This window comes from Globicephala melas, chromosome 6, assembly GCF_963455315.2.
Source record: "Globicephala melas chromosome 6, mGloMel1.2, whole genome shotgun sequence".
NCBI lineage: Eukaryota > Metazoa > Chordata > Mammalia > Artiodactyla > Delphinidae > Globicephala > Globicephala melas.
In genome coordinates, this window is record NC_083319.1 from 51,476,228 (window position 1) to 51,500,996 (window position 24,769).

The 24,769-nt window shown below is 41.4% G+C and overlaps 1 protein-coding gene across 3 annotated transcripts in view; it reads left to right on the forward strand.

Annotated features, from left to right (window-relative positions):
- Positions 1-24,769, forward strand: part of DOCK8 (dedicator of cytokinesis 8) — a 220,844-nt gene that overhangs the window by 148,779 nt on the left and 47,296 nt on the right. For all 3 annotated transcript variants that reach the window (XM_060300871.1, XM_030877059.3, XM_030877061.2), the window contains 5 exons: positions 3,025-3,120; positions 8,957-9,106; positions 11,270-11,383; positions 17,829-17,984; positions 19,803-19,942. In XM_060300871.1, coding sequence (XP_060156854.1) covers positions 3,025-3,120; positions 8,957-9,106; positions 11,270-11,383; positions 17,829-17,984; positions 19,803-19,942 — 656 coding nt within the window. The remainder of the gene's footprint in view (positions 1-3,024; positions 3,121-8,956; positions 9,107-11,269; positions 11,384-17,828; positions 17,985-19,802; positions 19,943-24,769) is intronic.

Genomic DNA, 24,769 nt, shown 5'->3' on the forward strand with positions numbered 1-24,769 from the left:
TTAGTAGCTACTTAAGGTCTTGAGTGTCTTTCAAGACCCCTATTAAAATGTAAATATGCTGATTGGAAGGATAACACAGGAAGCTCTTTGCAACAGCTAACACCGCTGGGAAAGATGTGTTAAACAGGCATGGAGGGAATGAGCCTTCAGCACAGCTCACTTTGGACTGGCTGAGGGAAAGATCAGGCATGAGGAGGCCCTGGTAGGGTCCAGCGCCTGCAGACTTGGCAGCAGTATGGGCTCCATTTGTCTGGAAGGAGGTACCAGGAGTTAATTCTAACAGGAGGAGTAAAAGAAGATGTCATGAGGTGCTGAAAATAAATATTTCACCTACTTTAAATCTTAGCTTTGGGCTTCGCAGGGACTGGTTACCAGTACCATTTTCCTTCTTAAAAACCATGATTTGCTTACAGCCTGGCTTGCTTCAGGCAGAGCCTGATTTCTTCTGGGCACATTTGCCTTGTTTTGATTTTGTTTCTGGTCATTTCAATGACCAGAAGAGAATCATTTCATTTCAGAGGGAGGTTTAACCAGTGTGTTTCCTTAATAGCTCAGCAAACTGGGTTTAGCTGCTTGGCTATTTTCTTTACCCTCCGGAGCAAGGTGTTCTTGTAATAATGTTGCCCGGTAAGCAACATAAATTACTTTAAGAAGCGGCTTATCCTCCTCTAATCTCCTCTTGCCTTAAGATTCTGACAGTCAAACTGACCTATTTTCCAGAGGTTACCTTTGAAGCTTGTGGAGCGTGTCTTCCCTACAATGGGAAGATCCTGGTGTAGCTGAGTTACATCAGGGTAAGCTTAGACCATCTGCTAGATTAACACGCAGCCCTGCACCTCTCCCAGGTGGGAGAGCTTCTCTCATGTCTCGCAACAGCACACAACTGTGTTCACGTGTATTGAGATTATAAAGGTTTGACTCGCCTGGCAGAATGAAGTGGGACCAATGACAAGCTGAAACACTTCAGCATTCTCCATTCATCCCCATTAACCGTGAGGGGATGTAAATAGTTTGAATACCCAGCCATCTGCACAGAGATTTTTCCATTTGTCTCCTTTTAGTTTAGCTGAGTCACTCTCCAATTTTACTGTACATAAGAATCAGTAAATTGTGTTGCATGCCTACTGTACACTGTGGGTAATTTAAAGGTTTGTCAAGGGTAAGCTTTGTTCTAATACATTTTTGCTTTGGGTGTTGACTTTAAAACTTTATTTCCACATACGCCAGTACTCTAGGATGTGATATTAGGTTGTTCAAGTAGTTTCAGCTTTCTTACCCACTGAGGAATAAAAAATGAGTTCATCTGTATTTATTCTAGATTTTATGGTTGTAAAATGAATGGAATCCACAGAAAATGCCCAGACATCATTTCTGCCGTCAGTTAGGGTGACCAGCTATCCCAGTCTCTCCGGGACTTAGGGGGTCCTTGGGATGTAGGACTTTCCATTTTAAGACCAGGACGGTGTTGACGGAAAAGAACGCACATCCTAAATGTTGAGAATTATGTTTTATTCGGGGACATTACCGAGGACTATAGCCCAGGATACAGTCTCTCAGATATCTGAGGGACTGTTCCAAAGAGGTAAGGGAAGAGCTAGGATATATAGGGATTTTTGCTGAAAAAAAAAACAAACAAACATGTAGTTGAACATCAAAAGATGTTCATGAAAAACAGACATCTCAAGTTAATGATTTTAGTGTTTTTTCTGTGTATGGGAAGAAGCGAGAGTCTGAGCTCATTGAAATTATTCCTTAGATATGCATCTTCACTATCTAGGGCCAAGTATCCTGTTTTTGTTCATCCTGAATTCCCCTCAGGGTGCACCCTCTGGGTCTCAGTGGCTGATGGCTTGGTGGTCTGGAAACATTTGTTGTTCACTGGAATAAGCAGGCAACATTGTTTACTGAGATGACAGGCAACATTGTTTTTGTCCACAACAGTCTCAGGCAAACTGAGATGAGTTGGTTGCCCTACCTTTAGTCTTAAACTTGTTCCCCAGGTAAAGCAGGGAATGGGAAGGATGCAAAAGCTGTAAAAAAAATCACTGTCTGCTACATCTGCAGTCAGATGACTTGACAGGCAGTGTAGACATAAAGTGGAGCAACTGACCCTGGGACAAAGAAGTATAGGAGTTGGATGAGTTCAAGCTGCTACCCCTATGCCTTTTAATGCAGACAATCTACTGATAAACCCAAACCTCGTTCCCCACGAAGCCATAGCAGGATTATAAAAACAAAAATTGTTCCATCTAGAAGGGAGTTGAAATACCATCTAGACAGTGGTTCTTTGATTGAGGTTCCTGGACCAGCAGTGACAGCATCACCCGGGAACTTGTTAGAGCTGCAGATTCTCAGGCCCCACCCCAGACCTACTGAATCTGAAACTCTGGAGGTGGGCTCAGCAATCTGTTCCTTAACAAGCTCTCCAAGGGATTCTGACGCACATCCAAGTTTGAGAACCACTGCTACCAACTGAGTTTATAGATGAGAACATTGAGGGTAAGGGGAGGAACAGCTTACACGTGGTCACACAGAGGGTTTACTGTGGGACCTGGAAGGAAAAGAACAGAGTCTCAGTTCCGACTGCTACCCAGGAATGCTTCCCCCATAGAATGTATTAGCTTCACTCCCCTGCCGAGGCCAGTCCTTCAAACCCAGCTGTCCAGTAAGGTTTAGAAGCCCCAGGTGCCCAGGTTTCCAGTGACTCAGAATGCTCTACTGCCTTTTCTTTTCAAGAAAGGATTAAAAATACACTCCTGCTGTGCCCCCTTCCTCCCTCGAAACTCCTGCCTGTGTTTGTGTGGCTCTGGGGATTTGGGGTCCACACAGCCTTCTCCTACCTACTGAAAAGGTCTTCCAGTCACAGATTGTGTCAGCATTGACATCCACTGTGGTCTAAGACATCTAGGACACATACTAACAAGCTATTACAGTTGGGAAAAAAGAAAAGTGGGGTTGGCGAATAAAGCACCTAGTACAGACCATCATTGTGTAAGTGTAATGTTTTTGTGTTTGTGTGTCCAGCATTTCCATGAGGAGCTTGCCCTGCAGATGGTGGTCAGCACTGGAATGGTGAAAGAAACAGTCTTCAAGTACTCCTGGTTCTTCTTTGAGCTTCTGGTGAGATTCTTGCATGTTTTTATCTGTGCTCGGTAGGGCACGAAAAGCAGACAGGCAGTGAGGTTTCCCATGGTAGGAACTGACATCTTATCTACTGAATTGCTGCTGCAGAAAACCTGGGATCATTCCTTCAGTTTTAACTCTCCCTCACCCTTTCATCCATCTTCCACCAAATCTTGCTGATTCCACCTTGAAAATCTACTTCCACCTGCCGCTTCTCACCAATCTTCACTGCTCCCCGCCTAGTCAAGCTGCCATCATGTCTTCATTCGCTTCCTCTTTGCCCACCTGCATTCATTTGTGCCCTCAGCCCATCCAATCTGCACAGGGCAACTCAAAATTAAGCAGATAATGACACTCCCCTCTTTAAAACCTTTCAGTGATTTCCAGTGTACTGGAAATAAAGCACACATTTTTCTCACGGCCTAAAAAGCCCCTGGATGATTCTGTTTCCATTCATCTCTAACTTTATCTTAGACCCTATTCCCCCCCTCATTCAGCCACATTGTTTCCAGTTTGGTCCTTTGAAGATGCTGAGACCTTTTCAGCCTCAGAGCCTTCTTAAGATTCTTTCCCCTGTCCTACCTTTCATGCCCCCCACATACATACACACTTCGGGAGTTCTTCTCTTTAGGTTTCAGCTTTAGTGTCACCACTTCTGAGAGTCCTTTTCTGACCACCTTCTACCATAATATATCTTCCACTCTATTCCTCTCCTTTTAAACACCCTCTTTATTTCCTTCCTAGCACTTATCACAATTTGTAATTGTTTTTCTCTTTTGCCTATTGGATTTCTAGGATTGGGGTCTATCTTCTTCATTATCTTATCTCTAGCCCCAGAACATGGCTTGGCATCGTACAAGCGCCAACTAATATTTGTTGGGGGGAAAAAATGAGACTTGTAAAACTGTTTACCTGCAACTTCTATCTGCTCTCTAGCAGAAAAGCAAAAGGTACAGCATAGTCTTTAATTTAAAAATAAAGAGAATAATAGTAATACCTATTTTATACTAGAAGTGAAAGGATTTTGCCATAAAGCCACTAGAATAAGCATTTTGTCAATGTTGATAAATTGAGATGCATTGCGAAATGAGGTGAAATGAAAAAGGTGTGAAAGCACAGACACTAACTACATAAAAATGCACATGCAAACAATCCAGAGCATAGAGTGGACTGAGATTTAGTGATAGAATTAGCTTTATATTGACTGGGTTCTTTGCTCTGTGACACTGTTAAAGTGGATAATTTTTTTTGAGAGAGATGGTAGGATTTTCACCTGAGCTCTAGTTTATCTGTGTAAGTTCAAGCCCAAGTAAAAGAGAACGATACTGAACAATAAGACATAGAGGACAAGAGGGTCAAAGGAAACAAAACTAAACATACATTGGGGAGGAAATGGGAAGTAGTGTGCAACAGAGTTAAAAAGAAGTGAGGCCCATGCCACAGAAGCACATCCAGGATGCAAATCCCTTAGAGTTTCACCAAGTTCCCACCCCTCGTTTGAGAAAGGTATTGCTAGCGAGATGTCTTTTCCAAACACAGTCCCAGATGCCTGCAGCAGAATCACCTAGGGTGCTTAGTGAGAATAAAGCAGATCTAGAGCCCCTCCCTAGAATACTGAGTGCAATGAGGAGGGGGAAGCCGGCACTGCATGAACCTGTCTGCCCAGGTGCCTTCCAAGCGTGCTGAAGATCCACTAGTCCACACCACCTCTGCTCTGTGAGGCCCGAACGGAGCTAAGGGTCTCTATATGCAGCCAGCACCAGGAGTTTGCATTCTAAAAGCCAAGCTGATTCGGGTGGGTGGCTGCAGCTCACAAGTCTTGGAGCAACCGCGTTAGCAGTGAGACATGAGCGTTGCAATCTGGCAGGAAGAGGCTGGCCATGAACTCTGTCTTGAGTCAAGAGAAGGATCAAAACCACCACTGTGTGCCCAGTACATCCTGTTTCTGTGTACCCATCCCACCACCATCAAGTTTCTCCATAAAGAAGATTTAGTCAGGTGGTAATCCGTCTATAGATAATTCATACAAATAATCTTCCACTGAGTTGATCTGCCATATTGCAAATTTTAAAAGACATGATGCAAAAACTCACTTTGACATTGTGGAATCTCTTAGAAGAGAGTCCCAAAGGAAAGCAGTATCTCAGTTCAAAGATGTTTCATGTCATTTACTCACACACATGCACACATATGCACACACTTCACCTAATCATTCTTAGATCTTATTTAGTAGCTATGTATTATAAGCTCTATCGTGAGCAGTTATCCCCGGTGCAAACACAGGACCCTGAGGCTAAGGAGGGGTTTGCCCAGCCCTCTCAGCCAGGGAGGGGCAGGCCCTCAGTTCCGCAATGCTCTGGTCCAAATTCTGTTCCTCTGCCATTTTGCTTCTCCTTGGAAGCGTAACGTGACAAAACATTTTCTTAGCCTAACGTATTAACAACATGCGAAACCTTTGTATTCTGAAGTCAACTTGAATGGAGTGCTGCAATCACTGTCCCATTCTCAGTAGGCATGAACTCAGCATTGCTAGCCCTAAATGGCTCCTCGTGGCATCTTAGAGCTCTCTTTCAAAGGCAAGTTTGCATTCTCTGCAAATGTAATGATACTCTGTCCTTATATAATACCAGTGACAGCTGGCATCCCCAAGGAAGGAAAAATAATAACACCTAAAATGTGTTGAGCATCTATATACATGCTAGGCACCCTTGTAAGCACTGTAAGCATCATCTGGTTGAATCCTCAGACGACCCTCAGGCAGGAGCTTTCCATCATCCCCAGTTTACAGATGGGGTTGGAGGAAGGGTGGAGGCCATAAGGAGAAGTCTCCAGGTCCGCCAAAGACTTCATCAGTACCACTTCAGTGCCCCTAACTGCAGGGATCTGAGAACCATGGAACAGGTGAAAATTGCTTTTGATCTTGCACATTTATTTACTAGGACTCAGTAGGCTCAGGGAAGAAAGCAAAAGCTAAAGCTGATAGCCCTCCTTCCTCTAGGAGTCCTTTATGGTAAACAGCTGCAGAAGCTGGAAAGAAAATCCTACTGATACGAGTGCTTGGAGGGGGTTGGTCCACGTGCAGATCACCCAGGGCTCTGCAGGTTATAACTAAGTCTGTCAGGGTCCTCGTGAGACAGCGTTGGCATTGCTCAAAAGGATTAACTGGAAAACATTTATCAAAGGGACTTTGCCCAGGGTATGTGCCAGGTTACAGAAGCAGATAAGGGTTGGTGAGGCACCCTGGGAGCAGAAGGCGCTGGAAGCATTTCTCTCTCTTAGCTCTAAAGAAGCAAGGGTATGGAATAGTGTAACTGGGGCAAGAGAAAGCTGAGGCAGAGAAGAGGGTCCACGTGACAAGGAGCTGGCATCTTAGAGAAACACTGCCACTGCCAGAAGCACGCTGCACGGGGATGAGGGCAGTGGAGTAGATGCGTACCTGGACCACTCTTCTCCCGCCCACTGGTCCCCTGATGGTGCCTCCCATTTGCCAGGTCCAACCAGAAGCCTAAGTTCAAGGAGTCCTGAATGATGTTGTCTATAGGGATCAGCTTCCCAGGGCGCAGAGATAGATGGAGAAGGGCAAGAAAGGGAGCTGGAGTTTGCATATGGAGGCAAATGGAGATTATCAGCCCCAGCCAGAACTTTGCAAGGAAACCAATCTTGGACCCAGACAGGACGCCCAGTCCTCCATGCATTGCTTTTGAATTTGCTTTACAGATGCCTAGGAAGTTGTTGCAAAACCAAAACAGTTTTTTTCCCAAGAAGCTTGAGGAGAAAGGACGACAGCCTCCTTGGGCTTAGCCAGCAACCTGGGCAATTTAACACCCTTTAGTTGTATTAATGCCCACGTGCTAATGAACAACCACTTTGGCATCAGAGCTGTTGAACACAGTCCTTGGGCAGATTTCACACTTGCTAATGAATACATTCCCATGTTTCTAGAAACTGCTGAGCCAGACTTTGGGGATCCAGAGGAAAATGGTGACCCTGTCTACCCAGGACATGAAGTTCTACACCAAGGGGTTCTTGGTATCCCAGCTTTGAATGGGTCACAGAGGCCGATGTGGAGGAAAATATTTTCCTGCCTTATCCCACCCTACAAATAACGGGCCAAGTCTCCACTACTATTTCCACTGGGTGTTCCTCTCTTGAGATGCAAAGAACATAGTTGGCAAGTAGCTGACAGTCCGGCAAGAGGCCAGTGGTTGGAAGTATGGTATTGTGAGGATTATCTGTTTGTTTGTAGGATGGCCACACTCAGCAGGCAGGAGGCAAACACAAGAGTGAGTTCTAAAAGCCCGGTGCTGGGGTGGGTTAGGCAGCAGGGAATCAGGAGCAGGTAGCTCTAAACAAAGGGGCCTCGTCTTCCTCGGTCCTTTGTTAGGATCATAGTGAGAGAGGAGTTTTGTCGGACAAATATTGGGTCCAGTTCCCACCTCTCATTCAGGCCTTCCATCAAGTACATGTGACTCTGCGGGGTACAGACACTTTAGTGTGTCCTGAGCCAAGGGGGACTCTACTGTGAAGAGAAACTGTGGTTCTTACCCTGGGCTTCAGGATTTTATGTTCTTAGATCTTCCCCAAACTGGCTATGGCATTATCTGAACACAGAAAACACATTTACCTATCTGTATGTTTTCACTTCTTAACTTACCTCTTCTGTGTTTTGTTTTGTTTTGGTTAATCTCTGTTTATCTCAGTGCTAAAAATATTGCCACCCCTGCATTCTCAGAAACAGAAGTCTGCGGTTAGCGCTCTTGGGAGTGAAAATCATTTTCCCCTCTTCTTCCAGCCCTGACCTAGTGGGTCACCTTCAGGCCAGCGTGGGTGGTTTAAGTTCCGGGGCCATTTCTTTATGCAGTGACTCTCAGACTAGTGTGGACACACTTATGGAAAGGGTAGGCACCTGCCCACAGCCTCTCCCAGCCTTTCCCATCAGACTGTTCCTCCTAGCTCTGAGCAGCTTCCAACAAGATGCAACCGCAGGCTGTATCAAAAGGGGGTGTATTGACCCATAATCTCCTGGCCCAGGAAGAAATCCAAAAAATAAGCACGATTTTGACTTAAAATTGTGGTAGGCATTGAGCTGGTATTGTACTAGTCATAATACAGAGAATCACTGATGGATATACAGGTTTTTATTTAAACTACATATACATTAAATATGTATTTTAAATATATAATTATATAAATGTATACATAGATATGTATATTTAGCAAGCTAGTCGTATAAAACTGAGAACATAATTTCTCCTAGAGGTAATGTTCCAAGCAGTGGTTAAGTTTCCAGCTAGCACACTATAGAATTGTTTCTGGAAAAACTGTTCTCCTGTTCAACTGGAAACTTGACATAAGATTACCATTTCTCTCTTCTTCTCCTTGCTGTAGTTTCAGAGACAGAAATTACTTCGGTTCACATCAAAACCAGTCTCATAAACATTTCCTCTTTCTGGAATGTGTTGTGTGCCATGATAGGGTGGTGCCTCAGTGGCCCTAGGGGCCCAGTCTACGTCTGCCTTCCCAGTTGAGAGAAAGGGAGTCTTGTGACACCGCAGCTAAAGAATTAAGCTCCCTGGCTTTGTCAGCAGCAAGAAGGGAGCCCCTTGACTTGGGGTCAAGAAGGGGGCACCCTTCCCACCTCCTGCCACCATGGTAACCATCCGGGTGTCAGGAGCGTTTTTCAGATCAGAGCCTGCTTGGGCAACCACCAGCACAGATAGAGTGTTAGAAAGTCCATTGTTAATGAGCTTTTCTTCCAGGCTTTTCCCCTTTTCCACAGTGTACAAGCAGGTCACCGGTTTCCACATTGACATTTCCCCTATCTTCTCTGCAGGTGAAAAGCATGGCCCAGTATGTACACAACATGGACAAACGGGACAATTTTCGGAGGACTCGTTTTTCCGACCGTTTCAAAGATGACATAACTACTATTGTTAATGTGGTCACCTCGGAGATTGCAGCCCTTTTAGTAAAACCTCAGAGGGTAACTGTGTCATTTTACTCTTTACTTTCTGAAATTTTTTACCTTGGGCATATGTTATTTTCATAATCAAAGAAAAATAAGCATCATCTTAAAACAGTAATTAAAATGGAACTAACATACTGCATAACAACTAAATGCAGTATGTTTTATACTGGACAGGACCCTGGGGTGGGGCTGGGGACTACTAGCAAGAAATTACAATATGGAATTGCAATAGTTTAAATTATTGTATCAATGTAGCTACAAGAGATAATATTCTTATTCTTAGGAAATATACCCTGAAGTATTATGAGGTAAATGGGCATGATATTTGCAACCTACTCTCAAATGGTTCAGAAAAAAAATTGTATATGCAGAGAGAATGATAAAGCAAATGTAGCAAAATGTCAAGTATTGATGCGTCTAGTTAAAGGAGTTCTTTTTACTATTCTTGCACCTTTTCCTTAAGTTTGAAATTATTTCAAAGTAGAAAGTAAAAAAATATGTAAAATGAAATAAAACAAAATTCTAAAATTTGAAGCAGAATTTAAAATTCTAAGGGCTTCCCTGGCGGCGCAGTGGTTGAGAGTCCGCCTGCCGATGCAGGGGATGCTGGTTCGTGCCCCAGTCCGGGAGGATCCCACATGCCGCGGAGCGGCTGGGCCCGTGAGCCATGGCCGCTGAGCCTGCGCGTCCGGAGCCTGTACTCTGCAACAGGAGAGGCCACAACAGTGAGGGGCCCACGTACCGCAAAAAAAAAAAAAAAAAAAAAATTCTATAAAATTTGAAGCAGCAGTGATCATTATTAATACCTTTATCATTATGAAGAATTTGTATGCTACCATACAAATACTCAGGAGAAGAAATTTCCATTTGGTTATTTCTTATGGCAAACTTTGTGAGAGCGGCAATGGTGTCTCCATTTTGGCAGGCATGAAAAATGAGGCACAGTGAGGTTGATAAATTTTCCAAAAGTCACACAGCTAGCAGCAAAGTCAAGACTGAAGATTCCAAGCCCAGAATATTCAGTCTCTTAAGGAGTGGTCCATGTGGAGGATGCTAAAAGCATGAGGACTTGCCACTCCATGGTAACTGTGGAAACTACCAAGTCTCCATCCATGCCAGTGGCTGGTCAGCTTGGCCTGAATTTGCAAACTGTACATGATAACAAGAGGAAAATATTTTAAAATCATATTTTCAATAGTGTCAGAGCAAATTGATTTATACTTCTGAGAATAAAGGACATAAACATGAAAAAGTGAATCCCCAATTGCTCTGAAGTGCTGTGAAAATCCCTCATAAATATGAGCACTGAGAAGTAATACAAACAAAACCATGGCCTCAATTCATGCAAGAGTTGACCATGTATGACTCTGACCTCTCTTAAGCTGAGAATGCTGTCTAATTGGAGAAAAAAAAAAAAAATCCTGGCTTCCCTGGTGGCGCAGTGGTTGAGAGTCCGCCTGCCGATGCAGGGGACACGCGTTCGTGCCCCGGTCCGGGAGGATCCCACATGCCGCGGAGCAGTTGGGCCCATGAGCCATGGCCTCTGAGCCTGCGCATCCGGAGCCTGTGCTCCGCAATGGGAGAGGCCACAACAGTGAGAGGCCTGCATACCGCAAAAAAAAAAAAAAAAATCCTTCAGTAAAAACTGGTTCTTGTATCCTGATTAGATTTTCTGCAACAGTCCTTACAAATTGAGTCTATCTCATTGAAGATAGTGAATACATTTCAAGTTAGTTTTGCCAAAACAATAGTTACCAGAATTAAATAAATTGTAGTAGAGCAATATAAAGAAATATAAGAAATATGAGAAACCAGAATGTGGGAAAATGTTCATAGTATAATGTTGAATGAATAAATTCAGGACCCTGTTGTAGATAGAGAATGAGCTCAATTATATACAAATAAATATGCACGTAGGAAAAAAAGCCTAGAAGGAAATGTATCTAAATATTAACAGTAGATAAGGAATTACTTCATTCAACACTCATGGCATCAATTAAGTTCTAAATTATATTTGCTATAGTTTTGCAGGGTTACCTGCTTTGCTCAGTATCTTCCAGAGGGACACTGGCTAAAAACATAGGACCTGCCTCTCCCAACTTTCCCATCAGAGACCTGGGAGTTTATGACCAGGGTTTACCACCAAATGATGTGGGTGTTTGTATGTTTGTTTTTAAGGAAATTGAACAGGCGGAAAAGATCAACATCAGCCTGGCTTTCTTCTTGTACGACCTCCTCTCACTCATGAATCGTGGCTTTGTGTTTAACCTCATCAAACATTATTGCAACCAGGTGAGTGTTCCCTCAGACCCAGCCCTGTTCTTCTGGTTCCTTCCCCTCTGATGTGATGCTCATTGCCGTGGCATGCTCTTTTGTTCATTGCCAAGTTAGGCAACTTGACTCTTGTACATTCTGGGTTTTGTGGTATATTCTTCAAGTCATTTGTTTTGTGCCATGGACGTCTGTAGACACACTGGTTTGTGTGGATTCCTGAAGCCTTTACCAACCCAGCACAGAAGAGCCAACAAGTTAATCTACGGGAATTGAAATGTGTTAGTGATATGAGTTGCTTTCTTCAATTTAACATTTAACAGAAATTACATGACTGTAGCATTCAGTCTTTGACCAGGTATAGAACTGAAAATATGAGGTCTCTTTTCTCCTATCAGGGTAATTAATTAAATTGTGGTTGTGAAATTCTGACATTAAAGAACCCTGGTAAAATCAAAGAGACGGAATTTGACCTGGCACGAAGCAAATACTGTCCTCTGGTGTATCTGTAGAGGATTGGTTCCAGGACCCCTCCCCAGCTCCCCCAAGGATACCAAAATTCATGGATGCTCAAGTCCCTTCTATAAAATAGCATAGTATTGGCACATAATTTACACACATCCTCCCACATACTTTAACTCATCTCTGGATTACTTATAATATCAAGTATAATGTAAATTCTATATAACTAGTTGCCAGTACAAATTCAAGGTTTGCTTTTTGGAATTTTCTGGATTTTTTTTTTTTCTGAATAGTTTTCAATTCTCAGTTGGTTGTACACATGGATACAGAAACTGTGGATACAGAGGGCTGACCGTATTTTATAATCCAGGAGCATCTTATCCGTGCCCCAGATTTTTCAAATGGAATTCTTCTTTTGTTCTCTATCCTCCTCAAACTGTCCCAACAATAGAAATGTAAGTAGCAGTTATTATTGCTGCTGCTCCTTTCCTTCCATATTCCTACTTTAGGACCACCACCACTATCCTTGCCACTAACATCACTACCCGCCACCACTGTCTTCACTGCCACCAGTATCACCACCCACCACCTCCACCATCACCATCACTGTCACCACCCCTGGTTTCTTCCACCCCTGGACAAAACACTGTGTTAAGCACTTTATAGAAATTGTATCATTTGATCCTTGCAAGGTGTCATCGTCAACATTTTGCAGATTATAAGGCTGAAATTTAGAGGAGTTATGTAACTTCTCCAGGGAAGAAAGAGCCATGGCTACCTAACTCGAGGTACAGTAGGTTAATTACTCTGCAGCTTAGATAAGTCATTAAATTTCTTATCTAGGAAATTAGTGACCTTAGATAAGTCATTACATTTCTATGGGTCTCATTTCCTCATCTGTAAAATAAAAGGATCTCCTCTCCCCAGTAAAAAGACCATGACTATTCTAAAGAGACTCCTAATACGGAAGATGACTTATAAAAAGCGAATCCTAAGGAAACATCAGAAGTCCCAGAGCACCAACATCTTGTGCAGCCTGACCTCCTGACCCTGCATTGATCTTCTGTCCCTATCCCACCAGATTGGAGTGGTGGAGGAATGTGCCATTTCTCTTTGCCATCCCCCTCAGGTGTTTAGGATGGCAGGTCACTGGATGAATTGCAAATATAAATTAATATGTTTTTCAAAACTTGAAGTTGAATATATGGAAAGGAGATACTGGAACACCACTATAAGCCCAGGGTTAGCCTCTGTTAAAGAAAAATTTATGCATGACACGTGGTAATCTGTAAGGCAGACTTTATTCAGGACCATCGTGATAGGTGTAGGGACCACTGCACCACAGTTTTTCAGTAGGGGAGAGAGATTGTGTTCAACTCTGAATACAACAGGAAAAATGCCAATTTATAGCCAAGGAACAGGGTAGGAATAGTCAGTGGATGAAAAATTACTAAGAGGAAACATCAGGGGTAAAGGAAGAATTCTGGCCAAACTAACCTAACAGGATTTTGCTGAAGGCAGGCCAGGTGATCATATACCACCTGGGGGATGGTGAGGGATGAGGAATTTGGTCAGATCTCAAGAGTGATCAGATATCAAGGGTGAGGGATTCTGGCTAAACTGACTTAGCAAGATCCTTGTGAAAACTGGGCCACCGAGGCTACTGCTTTGGGTCCTGACCTTTGCAAAGGATGTTTTGGGAACTGCACTTTACTCTTTCCTAAACATTGCTAAAATTATTTTTGAAATTTCTGTCTTCATGGAAGTTTCAAGGGACCTATGAAAGATGGCCACAACGTGGTCTTCTTTCAAATGCAAATATCTTGTGCTTTCATAGAAAATATAAACAGACCAATCACAAGCACTGAAATTGAAACTGTGATTAGAAATCTTCCAACAAACAAAAGCCCAGGACCAGATGGCTTCACAGGCAAATTCTATCAAACATTTAGAGAAGAGCTAACACCTATCCTTCTCAAACTCTTCCAAAATATAGCACAGGGAGGAACACTCCCAAACTCATTCTATGAGGCCACCATCACCCTGACACCAAAACCAGACAGAGATGTCACAAAAAAAGAAAACTACAGACCAATGTAACTGATGAACATAGATGCAAAAATCCTCAACAAAATTGTAGCAAACAGAATCCAGCAGCACATTAGAAGGATCAAACACCATGATAAAGTGGAGTTTATCCCAGGAATGCAAGGATTCTTCAATATACGCAGATCAATCAGTGTGACACACCATATTAATAAACTGAAGACTAAAAACCATATGATCATCTCAATAGATGCAGAAAAAGCTTTTGACAAAATTCAACACCCATTTATGATAAAAACCCTCCAGAAAGTAGGAAGAGAGAGAACTTACCTCAACATAATAAAGGCCATGTATGACAAGGCCATATATGACAAACCCACAGTCAACATCATTCTCAATGGTGAAAAACTGAAACCATTTCCACTAAGATCAGGAATAAGACAAGGTTGCCCACTCTCACCAGTATTATTCAACATAGTTTTGGAAGTTTTAGCCACAGCAATCAGAGAATAAAAAGAAATAAAAGGAATCCAAATCGGAAAAGAAGAAGTAAAACTGTCACTGTTTGCAGGTGACATGATACTATACATAGAGAATCCTAAAGATGCTACCAGAAAACTACTAGAGCTAATCAATGAATTTGGTAAAGTAGCAGGATAGAAAATTAATGCACAGAAGTCTCTTGCATTCCTATACACTAAGGATGAAAAATCTGAAAGTGAAATTAAGGAAACACTCCCATTTACCATAGCAACAAAATGAATAACACACCTAGGAATAAACCTACCTAAGGAGACAAAAGACCTGTATGCAGAAAACTATAAGACACTGATGAAAGAAATTATAGATGATACAAACAAATGGAGAGATATGCCATATTCTTGGATTGGAAGAATCAACATTGTGAAAATGACTATACTGCCCAAAACAATCTACAGATTCAGTGCAATCCCTCTCAAACTACCACTGGCATTTTTCACAGAACTAGAACAAAAAATTTCACAATTTGTATGGAAACACGAAAGACCCCAAATAGCCAAAGCAATCTTGAGAAAGAAAAACGTAGCTGTGGGAATCAGGCTCTCTGACTTCAGACTATACTACAAAGCTACAGTAATCAAGACAGTATGGTACTGGCACAAAAACAGAAATATAGATCAATAGATAGAAGTAGGATAGAAAGCCCAGAGAGAAACCCATGCACATATGATCACATTATCTTTGATAAACGAGGCAAGAATATACAATGGAGAAAAGACAGCCTCTTCAATAAGTGGTGCTGGAAAAACTGGACAGCTACATGTAAAAGAATAAAATGAGAGCACTCTCTAACACCATACACAAAAATAAACTCAAAATGGATTAAAGGCCTAAATGTAAGGCCAGACACTATAAAACTCTTAGAGGAAAGCATAGACAGAACACTCTATGACATAAATCACAGCAAGATCCTTTTGACCCACCTACTAGAGAAATGGAAATAAAACCAAAAATAAACAAATGGGACCTAATGAAAGTTAAAAGCTTTTGCACAGCAAAGGAAACCATAAACAAGACGAAAAGACAACCCTCAGAATGGGAGAAAATATTTGCAAACAAAGCAACTGACAAAGGATTAATCTCCAAAATATGCAAGCAGCTTATACAGCTCAATATCAAAAAAACAACCCAATCCAGAAATCGGCAGAAGACCTAAATAGACATTTCTCCAAAGAAGATATATAGATTGCCAACAAACACATGAAAGAATGCTCAACATCTCTAGTCATTAGAGAAATGCAAATCAAAATTACAATGAGGTATCATGTCACACCACTCAGAATGGCCATCATCAAAAACTCTAGAAACAATAAATGCTGGAGAGGGTGTGAAGAAAAGGGAACCCTCTTGCACTGTTGGTGGGAATGTAAATTGATACAGCCACTATGGAGAACAGTATGGAGGTTCCTTAAAAAACTACAAATAGAACTACCATATGACCCAACAATCCCACTACTGGGCATATACCCTGAGAAAACCATAATTCAAAAAGAGTCATGTACCAGAATGTTCATTGAAGCTCTATTTACAATAGCCAGGACATGGAAGCAACCTAAGTGCCCATCGACAGTTGAATGGATAAAGAAAATGTGGCACATATATACAATGGAATATTACTCAGCCATAAAAAGAAATGAAATTGAGTTATTTGTAGTGAGGTGGATGGACCTAGAGACTGTCATACAGAGTGAAGTAAGTCAGAAAGAGAAAAACAAATACTGTATGCTAACACATATATATGGAATCTAAAAAAAAAGGAAAAAAAAGGTCATGAAGAACCTAGGGGAAGGATGGGAATAAAGATGCAGACCTACTAGAGAATGGACTTGAGGACACGGGGAGGGGGAAGGGTAAGCTGGGACAAAGTGAGAGAGTGGCATGGACATATATCCACTACCAAATAGAAAACAGATAGCTAGTGGGAAGCAGCCACATAGCACAGGGAGATCAGCTCCGTGCTTTGTGTCCACTTAGAGGGGTGGGATAGGGAGGGTGGGAGGGAGATACAAGAGGGAGGAAATATGGGGATGTATGTATATGTATAGCTGATTCACTTTGTTATACAGCAGAAACTAACACACCATTGTAAAGCAATTATACTCCAATAAAGATGTTAAAAAATAATTTAAATAAAAGATCTAAAACAGGCTTATTCAAATGTAAAAAAAAAAAAAATCTTGTGCTTTCAAATTCTATTAGCTGGCTTGACCCAACAACTTTGTGAGTGGCCATTAAGTGATGGGCATAAGACCGAGTTGTAATCAGTTCAATTTGCTGGTGTTCCCATTGGTCCAAAATCAGCCAGTAATGCACATTGACAAGAGTACGGGTTCTGGTAAATGTTTTTACACAGAAGTCATATATTCTGTTTTTTTCTATAATACATAATGGTATTCATTTGTTTCCAGTAACTGTCTAACTGCAGATTCTATAGGCAAAATGCCACAACACAATGGCTTTTCCTAAAATGACTGAAAATATGTGCTCATTTAAATTGTATAGTTTATAAAACTGCTCTTAAAGTGCATGAAGAGGAAGCATGGCCATATGTAAGGATGAGATGCTTGGTTTCCTGTGCTGCAGCAGCAGAGTATTTATGATATATTGAGAGGTAGAAGGTCCATCAAGACCCTCCTTTCCTTGCTTTGCCTTAAGGGAAGCTGTCTCTGAGTCACAGCCCATAGAGTCTCGGTCCTTCAATTGTCAACCTACCTGAGGGAAGCAAGAGACCTCTTCCAGACTGTCACCTTTGCCAGCTTTTCATTGCTTATTTCAGGGTTGGTTTGTTTAAGGGAAGATTTTTCCTGGAAACTCTTCCAGCTTTCTCTTTCTTTCTCCTCCGCTTCCTCCTCTCCCACTCTGGGGCAAACTCCTTGGCTGTTATGCAGGGACTACATACTTAGATTCTAAGTAATTTGATGCCTTCGTCTAGGGAACTGGTTTGAGAACTTCCCAGGGGGACCTTTAATTAGAAACCACAAAAGAACACTTGTGGCGTTGAAGTCATCTAGTCCTATTCCATTAGTTTTGTGTGACCCCATGTAGGGTCAACTCCTTTCATTTAGTTTCTCAGACACAGTGGGATTTTTGTGAAATTATATCGTGTTACACTGAAGACATACCTCCAGATTATTTTTAACACAGGCTTGCCACGGTCTTAGAGATTTGACAAGGGTGGGAGTCGCAGTAAGCATCCTCATTTCAGACAGCTGTTAGACTAGAATCATTAAAGGGAACAGTAATGGATGAAAATTTACTGGGCCTCCTGGTAATGCAGACTTTGCCATCCGTTGCCCTGTCCCATTCGTTTTTATTCGATTGATTGCCTTAATCTGGGGAGAAAGGATATTTTTGTGTCTGTCAACCTCAACTCCATTCACCTTAAACACCTCTTTTCTCTCCTCATTTTTCTTCCCAGCTGTCAGCCAAGCTCAACAACCTTCCAATGCTCATTTCCATGAGGCTAGAGTTCCTGAGAATTCTCTGCAGCCACGAACATTACCTCAATCTGAACCTCTTCTTTATGAATACTGATACTGCTCCAGCGTCTCCCTGTCCCTCCATATCTTCCCAGGTAATCGGCTATCTGGAAAAATTGTTTAAGCTATTTCATTGAAATAGCTTAGTTTAGTCATTTATTCCTGTAAAGATTGGTCTTCTTAATTAGAAGAAAAATTGAGCTATTCAAGCCAGATCAGTTGATCCAGATGCACACAAGTATGCCCGTAGTTGTGCCATCTGACTAATCATTTACAAGCTACGTGATTGTTTTCTTCCTAGGTCCAAGGATCCCTGCTGAGGTCAAGTAGAGCAAAAGGAATCCATATGCACTACGAAAAATGTGTAATTCATAGAAAAGTCACAGATCTTCCTTTTGTCTGAAAGTCATCTTTCCACTCTAGCTTGACAGTCTTCTTTGCTCACTTCCCTTTTCCTAAACCTCAACACCATAAAATTTAAGAAATGACAGCTTCCTTTATATTGATTCCCAAATGATCTAGTAGTGGTTTTTAACATGGATACTATATCTTTGAACGATCCTAGAACTTTCTGCTGTTTCTGCTTTAGAATGGAATTCGGCATGAGATGATTCCTCCTTGAATCATATTCCAGATAATTTAGCTCTTGAAACACTGAAAAGATCTCATTGTAAACTAATCAATGTTCTGTTTTATAGAGAGTGTATTTCCAACAAGTCTTTTTCTTCATCAGCGCAGAAGAGTAACAGTTGTATTAAAATTTAGAGATGAGGCTTTGACTGACATGGCCAATCTTTTTTTGTAGAACAATATTTTGCAGGTTAAGTTTGGTGGGCCCCAGATTCTACAGGATGTTAAGAGGTATTATGCAAATACAGAATTCCAAAGACAAATCCATTTTGAAAACCCTGCGTTAACAGGTTTCTTTGCAGTAGGACATCCAAGTGTCTCTAACTTGTTCATATAAATTATAAATGCCTGTGGGGTAGGAGAGGAAATGGGAGGCTGTGTATGATAAGCAGTGATTCCCAATATGACTGGACTCTGGAAATCTTTTTTTTCCTCCATCGATGATTCGGGGGACTAGTGTCCTCTAGAAAAACTTTAAAGAAATGCTGTTTAATAGTCACATTCCATTTATAGGGAACAAATCAGTAGCTCAGAGCAGCAGGCAAGATTTTTTCTTCTTAGCTTTTCTTTCTGATGCATGTTCCTTGAATACTAGCCCAAAGGAGAAGGCTTGTCTTAATAATTTTTTAAAACTCTTAGCTATTCATGCCAAATGACATGATCCAGATGTGCACTGCATGACCATCTTCCTGTGAACTGGGAAAGAGCTCACTGACAAGCAGCTGTTCCAGACGTGCCAGCTCTGCCCTGGGTCCTCTCCCACATTCCCCTTCTGACTGCCCCAGCCTCACCAAACCGGAAAGGTTTTCCAGAGACATTTTGGATTCTCCTAGTGATATATAAAGTATGACCCCAAGATAAGAACACAGGAATTGCCCAGGACTGGTCAATCTGACACTTCCCTGCCTGACGCTGCTTCTGGTTTCCAGGCCAGCAAAATTCAGAGAATGTATGTAAGCCATCTTCAGAAGTGTAACAGGAGCCTTAAATAAAGGGGGCAGTTGGTTACAGAGGAATCACCTGCTCACAACCATAGCATTAGATAGAGTCCCCATTTCCCTGTCCAGATGTGATCCTAGGATTTCAGTCCTCTTTGCTGGGAACGCAGAGTGAACGCTCTGAGTCTCAGTTTCTTCATCTGTCACATGGGGACACAAGTGGTACCTGCTTCACTGCATCGTGCCTACAGAGCCTGGCCATAGCATGTGCTCAATAAACACTAGCCATCATGATTTTAATTCCAGTTCTTGTCACTCATAGAACTGCTCCTTGCATTTCTGTAGAACTCCAGCTCCTGCTCCAGTTTCCAGGACCAGAAGATTGCCAGCATGTTTGATCTGACACCAGAGTACCGCCAGCAGCACTTCCTCGCTGGGCTTCTCTTTACCGAGCTGGCCGCTGCCCTGGATGCCGAAGGGGAAGGGTATGTTTCAGACATTTATAATGGAACACAAAGGAAAAAAAAAAAGCTGCTCCTTACTAAAGTTTGCGGTTCAGCCTCTCTTGCTTGGCGAAAATCTCCGCCATTCACCAGTTCCAAAGAGTAGAAGCAGACACGTTTAGAGAAAATGCTGCTATAGGAATGTGGAAAGGCACGGGGTAGGGAGAGAAACCATAAAATATCTCTTTTCAACCTCCTATTCTTTGAGAGGAAGTTTCCAATTCTACTAGGTTTCCCAGGGATGCTGATTCGTGAGCTCCTTAGAAGCAGGAGCACTGTTTTTAGTGCGTGCCTTGGGTGATGTGTGCGCACAGAGGCAGCAGCCAGGTGCCATTTGGATCAGTGCTAACAAAGGAAGTGGCCACCGATGAGAAGGTAGTTGCCCCGCGTCCAGATTAGGTTTCTTGCAAAAAGACCTTCCCAGTCTAAGAGAGATGCCACAGGTCCAGGGCTTACACGTTCTTTCACTGCTTCACTGCTTATAAACCTGATCACATGTAGGCACGTGGCAATATCTGGACTTGAAGTCAATGAACTGGGACTTCTGTTCTTTCCTTCTTTTCCTCTGCTCCATAAGCCCAAAGGATCAGACCTGACTGGACAGAAGCAGACAATGCCTTCCACAACACTACACGTTCCATTCAGCAATTACTGAATGCCTACCATGGGGCAGACATAGTTGAGTGTTGGAATATATCAGAGATATTTCAATGCACAAAACAGACAAAATCCCTTGCCCCCAGAGAGCTCACCATTCAGGGGCTCAAATCCAAGGAGCCTTAGGATTGGAAAATAATTTAGGTTCAGCCCTTTTGGTGTTCACATGAGGCCCACAGAACTGAAGGAACTTGCCAAAAGTTACATAGCACAGCCAAGTCTAGAGCCGTGGTCTTGAGAGTCCCTCCTCAGGACCCACCCTCCTATACCACATCACCTCCCTGCCTGGGAACCTACTCCTACAATGCCTACGTTCTTCCTTCCTCTGCTAATAGAGGACACTGGAATAGAGTACGCTGACTAACGGCAGCATGGCTGTATGTTATAGATTCTTGTCTGATTGGAAACTCTCAAGTTCTCTCGAAGTGCTTATAATTTTGTGGCAAAAACAGGACATCCTTGTATGAAACAATTGCAGGAGCACAAGATTGTGTAACTTCAATAACATGTGTCCTAAGCGCTTTGCCCATCCTGATACTGCCTAAGTGAATGTAGGTCTCTGTCGCCCAGCAGGTGGTTGTGGGAAGTCTGATGTTCTTAGCTCAGAATTCTGCCTCCTTCCAGAAATTCAGGTGTCAAGTGTATCCTTAGAGAGCTTCATTTTCCAAGGCTTCAATTTCATCGTCTTCTCTCAACCCTAACTAAACTCCTCTCAATTTTCTCAATAGAACTTTCTACTCTGTAGCTAACATGAATTTCCACAGCAACACAAAGTGCCCTGACAAATATGCTGAAAGGCGCTGAGAAGGAGGCTTACGCACAAAGAAAATTGCCTTCATACACACACACACACACACGCACACGCACACACACACACACACACGCTTTGTCTTAATTGTCCTTTAATAGCATGGATTCACGTGATTTCTAAAAGTGCTCTTTAGTATTTACATAAACGGTACTTTCTATTTTCCATTTCTCTTCTAGTGAAATGTCTAAGGAAACAGCCTTTACATCTGTTTTGATTCCTCCTAAAATTGTTGCTGTTATTTTAAATACTAGCAACAGAGTAGAGTATGTTCAGAAGCCATGATGTGATTATGTTCAATCAGGTAGGTACATTGTTCACACGTGTACACACACACAAATACACACAAGGTACCTTTTCTACACCCCCCAGAGGAAACTAATTAAGAGTGCCACTCCTTTGGCGACACAGTAATCTCTGATCACGGTGTTGTCAGTTACTCTCCTGGAGAGTCATTAAAAATACCATCACGGACTTTACCATGTGGGTGAAAATCTCAGAAACATCTTATCCTTTGACAATATTTCCTTTTGATCAGTACTTCCTTTTGCTGCCAATGTAATTAGTAGACTCACTAACACCTGCCCATATGAGGCGCAAGGCCAGTGGGACACATCTCAGTACCTGAACTCCTGAAAAGGAGCCACAGGTCTAGTTTCTAATGGATCTCTCTGGAGCCCCCCTTACCTGGGGGTAGCCACAAACATCCACATATCATTAAATCCGTAGTGGTTTTCAAGAATGTGGAAATTATCTAGCATCTTTGTGTTATGCTACCAAATGTTTAAAGAATTAATTCCAATCCTTCACACACTCTTCCAAAAAAATAGAAGAGGAGAGAACACCAGCTCATCAGTCCCAGCTCATCCTATAAAAGCAGCATTACCCTGATGGCAAAAGCAGACAAAGACATCAGGAGAGAACTGCAGACAAATATGAATATTGATATAAATATCCTCAAAAAATACTGGCAGACTGCACCCAACAACATATAAAAAGGATTGTACACCATGGCTAGGTAGGATTTATCCCAGGAATGCAAGATTGGTTTAGCATCTGAAAATCAATTGATGCAATACATTATATGAGGAGAATAAAGGATAAAACCCACTCAGTCATCTCAATAGGTGAATAAATACTGAGTGAAGTAAGTCAGACAGAGAAAGAGAAATATCGTATGATATTGCTTATATGCAAAATCTAAAAAGAAATGATACAAATGAACTTATTTACAAAACAGAAACAGACTCCCAGACTTAGAGAACCAACTTGTGGTTACTAGGGGGGAAGGGTTGGGGGAAGGGATAGCTGGGGAGTTTGGGATTGACATGTACACACTGCTATATTTAAAATGGATAACCAACAAGGACCTACTATATAGCACAGGGAACTCTGCTCAATATTATGTAACAACCTAAATGGGAAAAGAAGTTGAAAAAGAATAGACATACATGTATAAGTATAACTGAATCACTTTGCTGTACACCTGAAACTATCACAACATTGTTAATCAACTATACTCCAATATAAAATTAAAAGTTTGAAAAAAAGCATTTGACAAAATCCGTTAACTCTTCCTGAAAAAAGACACTTCACACACCCTTTAGGAATATATGAGAATTTCCCCAACCTGATAAAGGCATCTGTGAAAAACCCACAGCTAACATCATACTTATTGGTGAAAAACTGAATACTTTCTTTCTAAGGTCAGGAGCAAGACAATGTCCACTCTTGCTTCTTCTATTCAACATTGTACTGGAAGTTCTACTCAGAGAAGTTAGACAAAAAAATGAAATAAAAGGCATCCATATCAGAAAGGAAGAAGTAAAGCTATCTCTATTCACAGATGACATGATTTGTTTATAGAAAATCCTAAAGAACCCACTAAAAGAACTATTAAATGTAATAAGCGACTCACGGACTTAGAGAATGAACTTATGGTTACCGGGGGGAAGGGTGGGAGGGAGGGATAGACTGGGAGTTTGGGATTGACATGTACATACTGCTATGTTTAAAATAACCAACAAGGACCTACTGTTAAAAAAAAAAAAAGGGTAATAAGTGAGTTCAGCAGGGTTGCAGGGTATAAGATCAATATACAAAAACTAACTGTATTTCTATACTCCTGAAATGAACAATATGAAATTAAAAGAAAAATTCCACTTAAAGTAGCATCAAAAGAGTAAAATTCTTAGGAATAAATTTAACAAAAGAAGTACAAGACTTGTACAATGAAAACTACAAAACACTTTAGAAAGAAATAGATCTAAATAAATCAAGAGGCATGACGTATTCATGGATCAGAAAATTTAATATTGTTAAGATGGCAATACTCCCTAAATTGATCTACAAATTCAGTGCAATTCCTCTCAACATTCCAGCTGGCCCTTACAGAAATTGACAGGCTGATACTAAAATTCATGTGGAAATTCGAGGGACTCCAATATAGCCAAAACAATCTTGCAAAAGAAGAACAAAATTGGAGGACTCACATGTCCCAATTTCAAAACTTCTACAAAGCAAAAGTAGTCAAGACTGTGTGGTTCTGACATAAAGATAGATCTGTGTAAATTAACGAAATTGAATTGAGTCTATAAATGAATCCTTACATTTATAGTCAACTGATTTTTCAACAAGAGTGCGAAAAAAATCAATGGCAAAAAAATAGTGTTTTCAACAAATGGTGCTGGGAAAACTGGATATCCACATCCAAAAGAATGAAGTTGGACCCCTATCTCACACCATATACAAAAGTTAACTCAAAATGGATGAAAGACCTAATTGTAAGTGTTAAAACTATAAAACTCTTAGATGAAATCTTAAGGGTAATCTTCATGAAATTTGATTAGGCAGTAGTTTCTTAGATCTGACATAAAAAATACACCCAGCAAAAGAGATAAGTTAGACTTCATTAAAATGGAAACGTCTATGCTTTATAGGACATCATTAAGAAAGTGAAAAGACACCAAACAGAATGGGAGAAAATATTTGCAAATCATAGATCTAATAAGGGATTTGTATCTAAAATATATTTTTAAAATCTTACAACTCAATAATAAAAGAACAGATAACTCAGTTTTTTAAAGGGCAAAGGATCAGAATAGACATTTCTCCAACGAAGCTGTGACCAATAAGTACGTGAAAAGGTTTTCAACGTAATTAGCCATCAGGGAAATGTATATCAAAACTAGTTAAATACCCCTTCTGTCTTAGTTCCTTTCGGCTGCTATAACAAAAATATCATAGAATATTTTTAGAATAGGTGGCTTATAAACCACAGAAATTTATTTCTCACAGTTCTGGAGGCTGGGAAGTTCAAGATCAAGAGCTGGCAGATTCAGTGT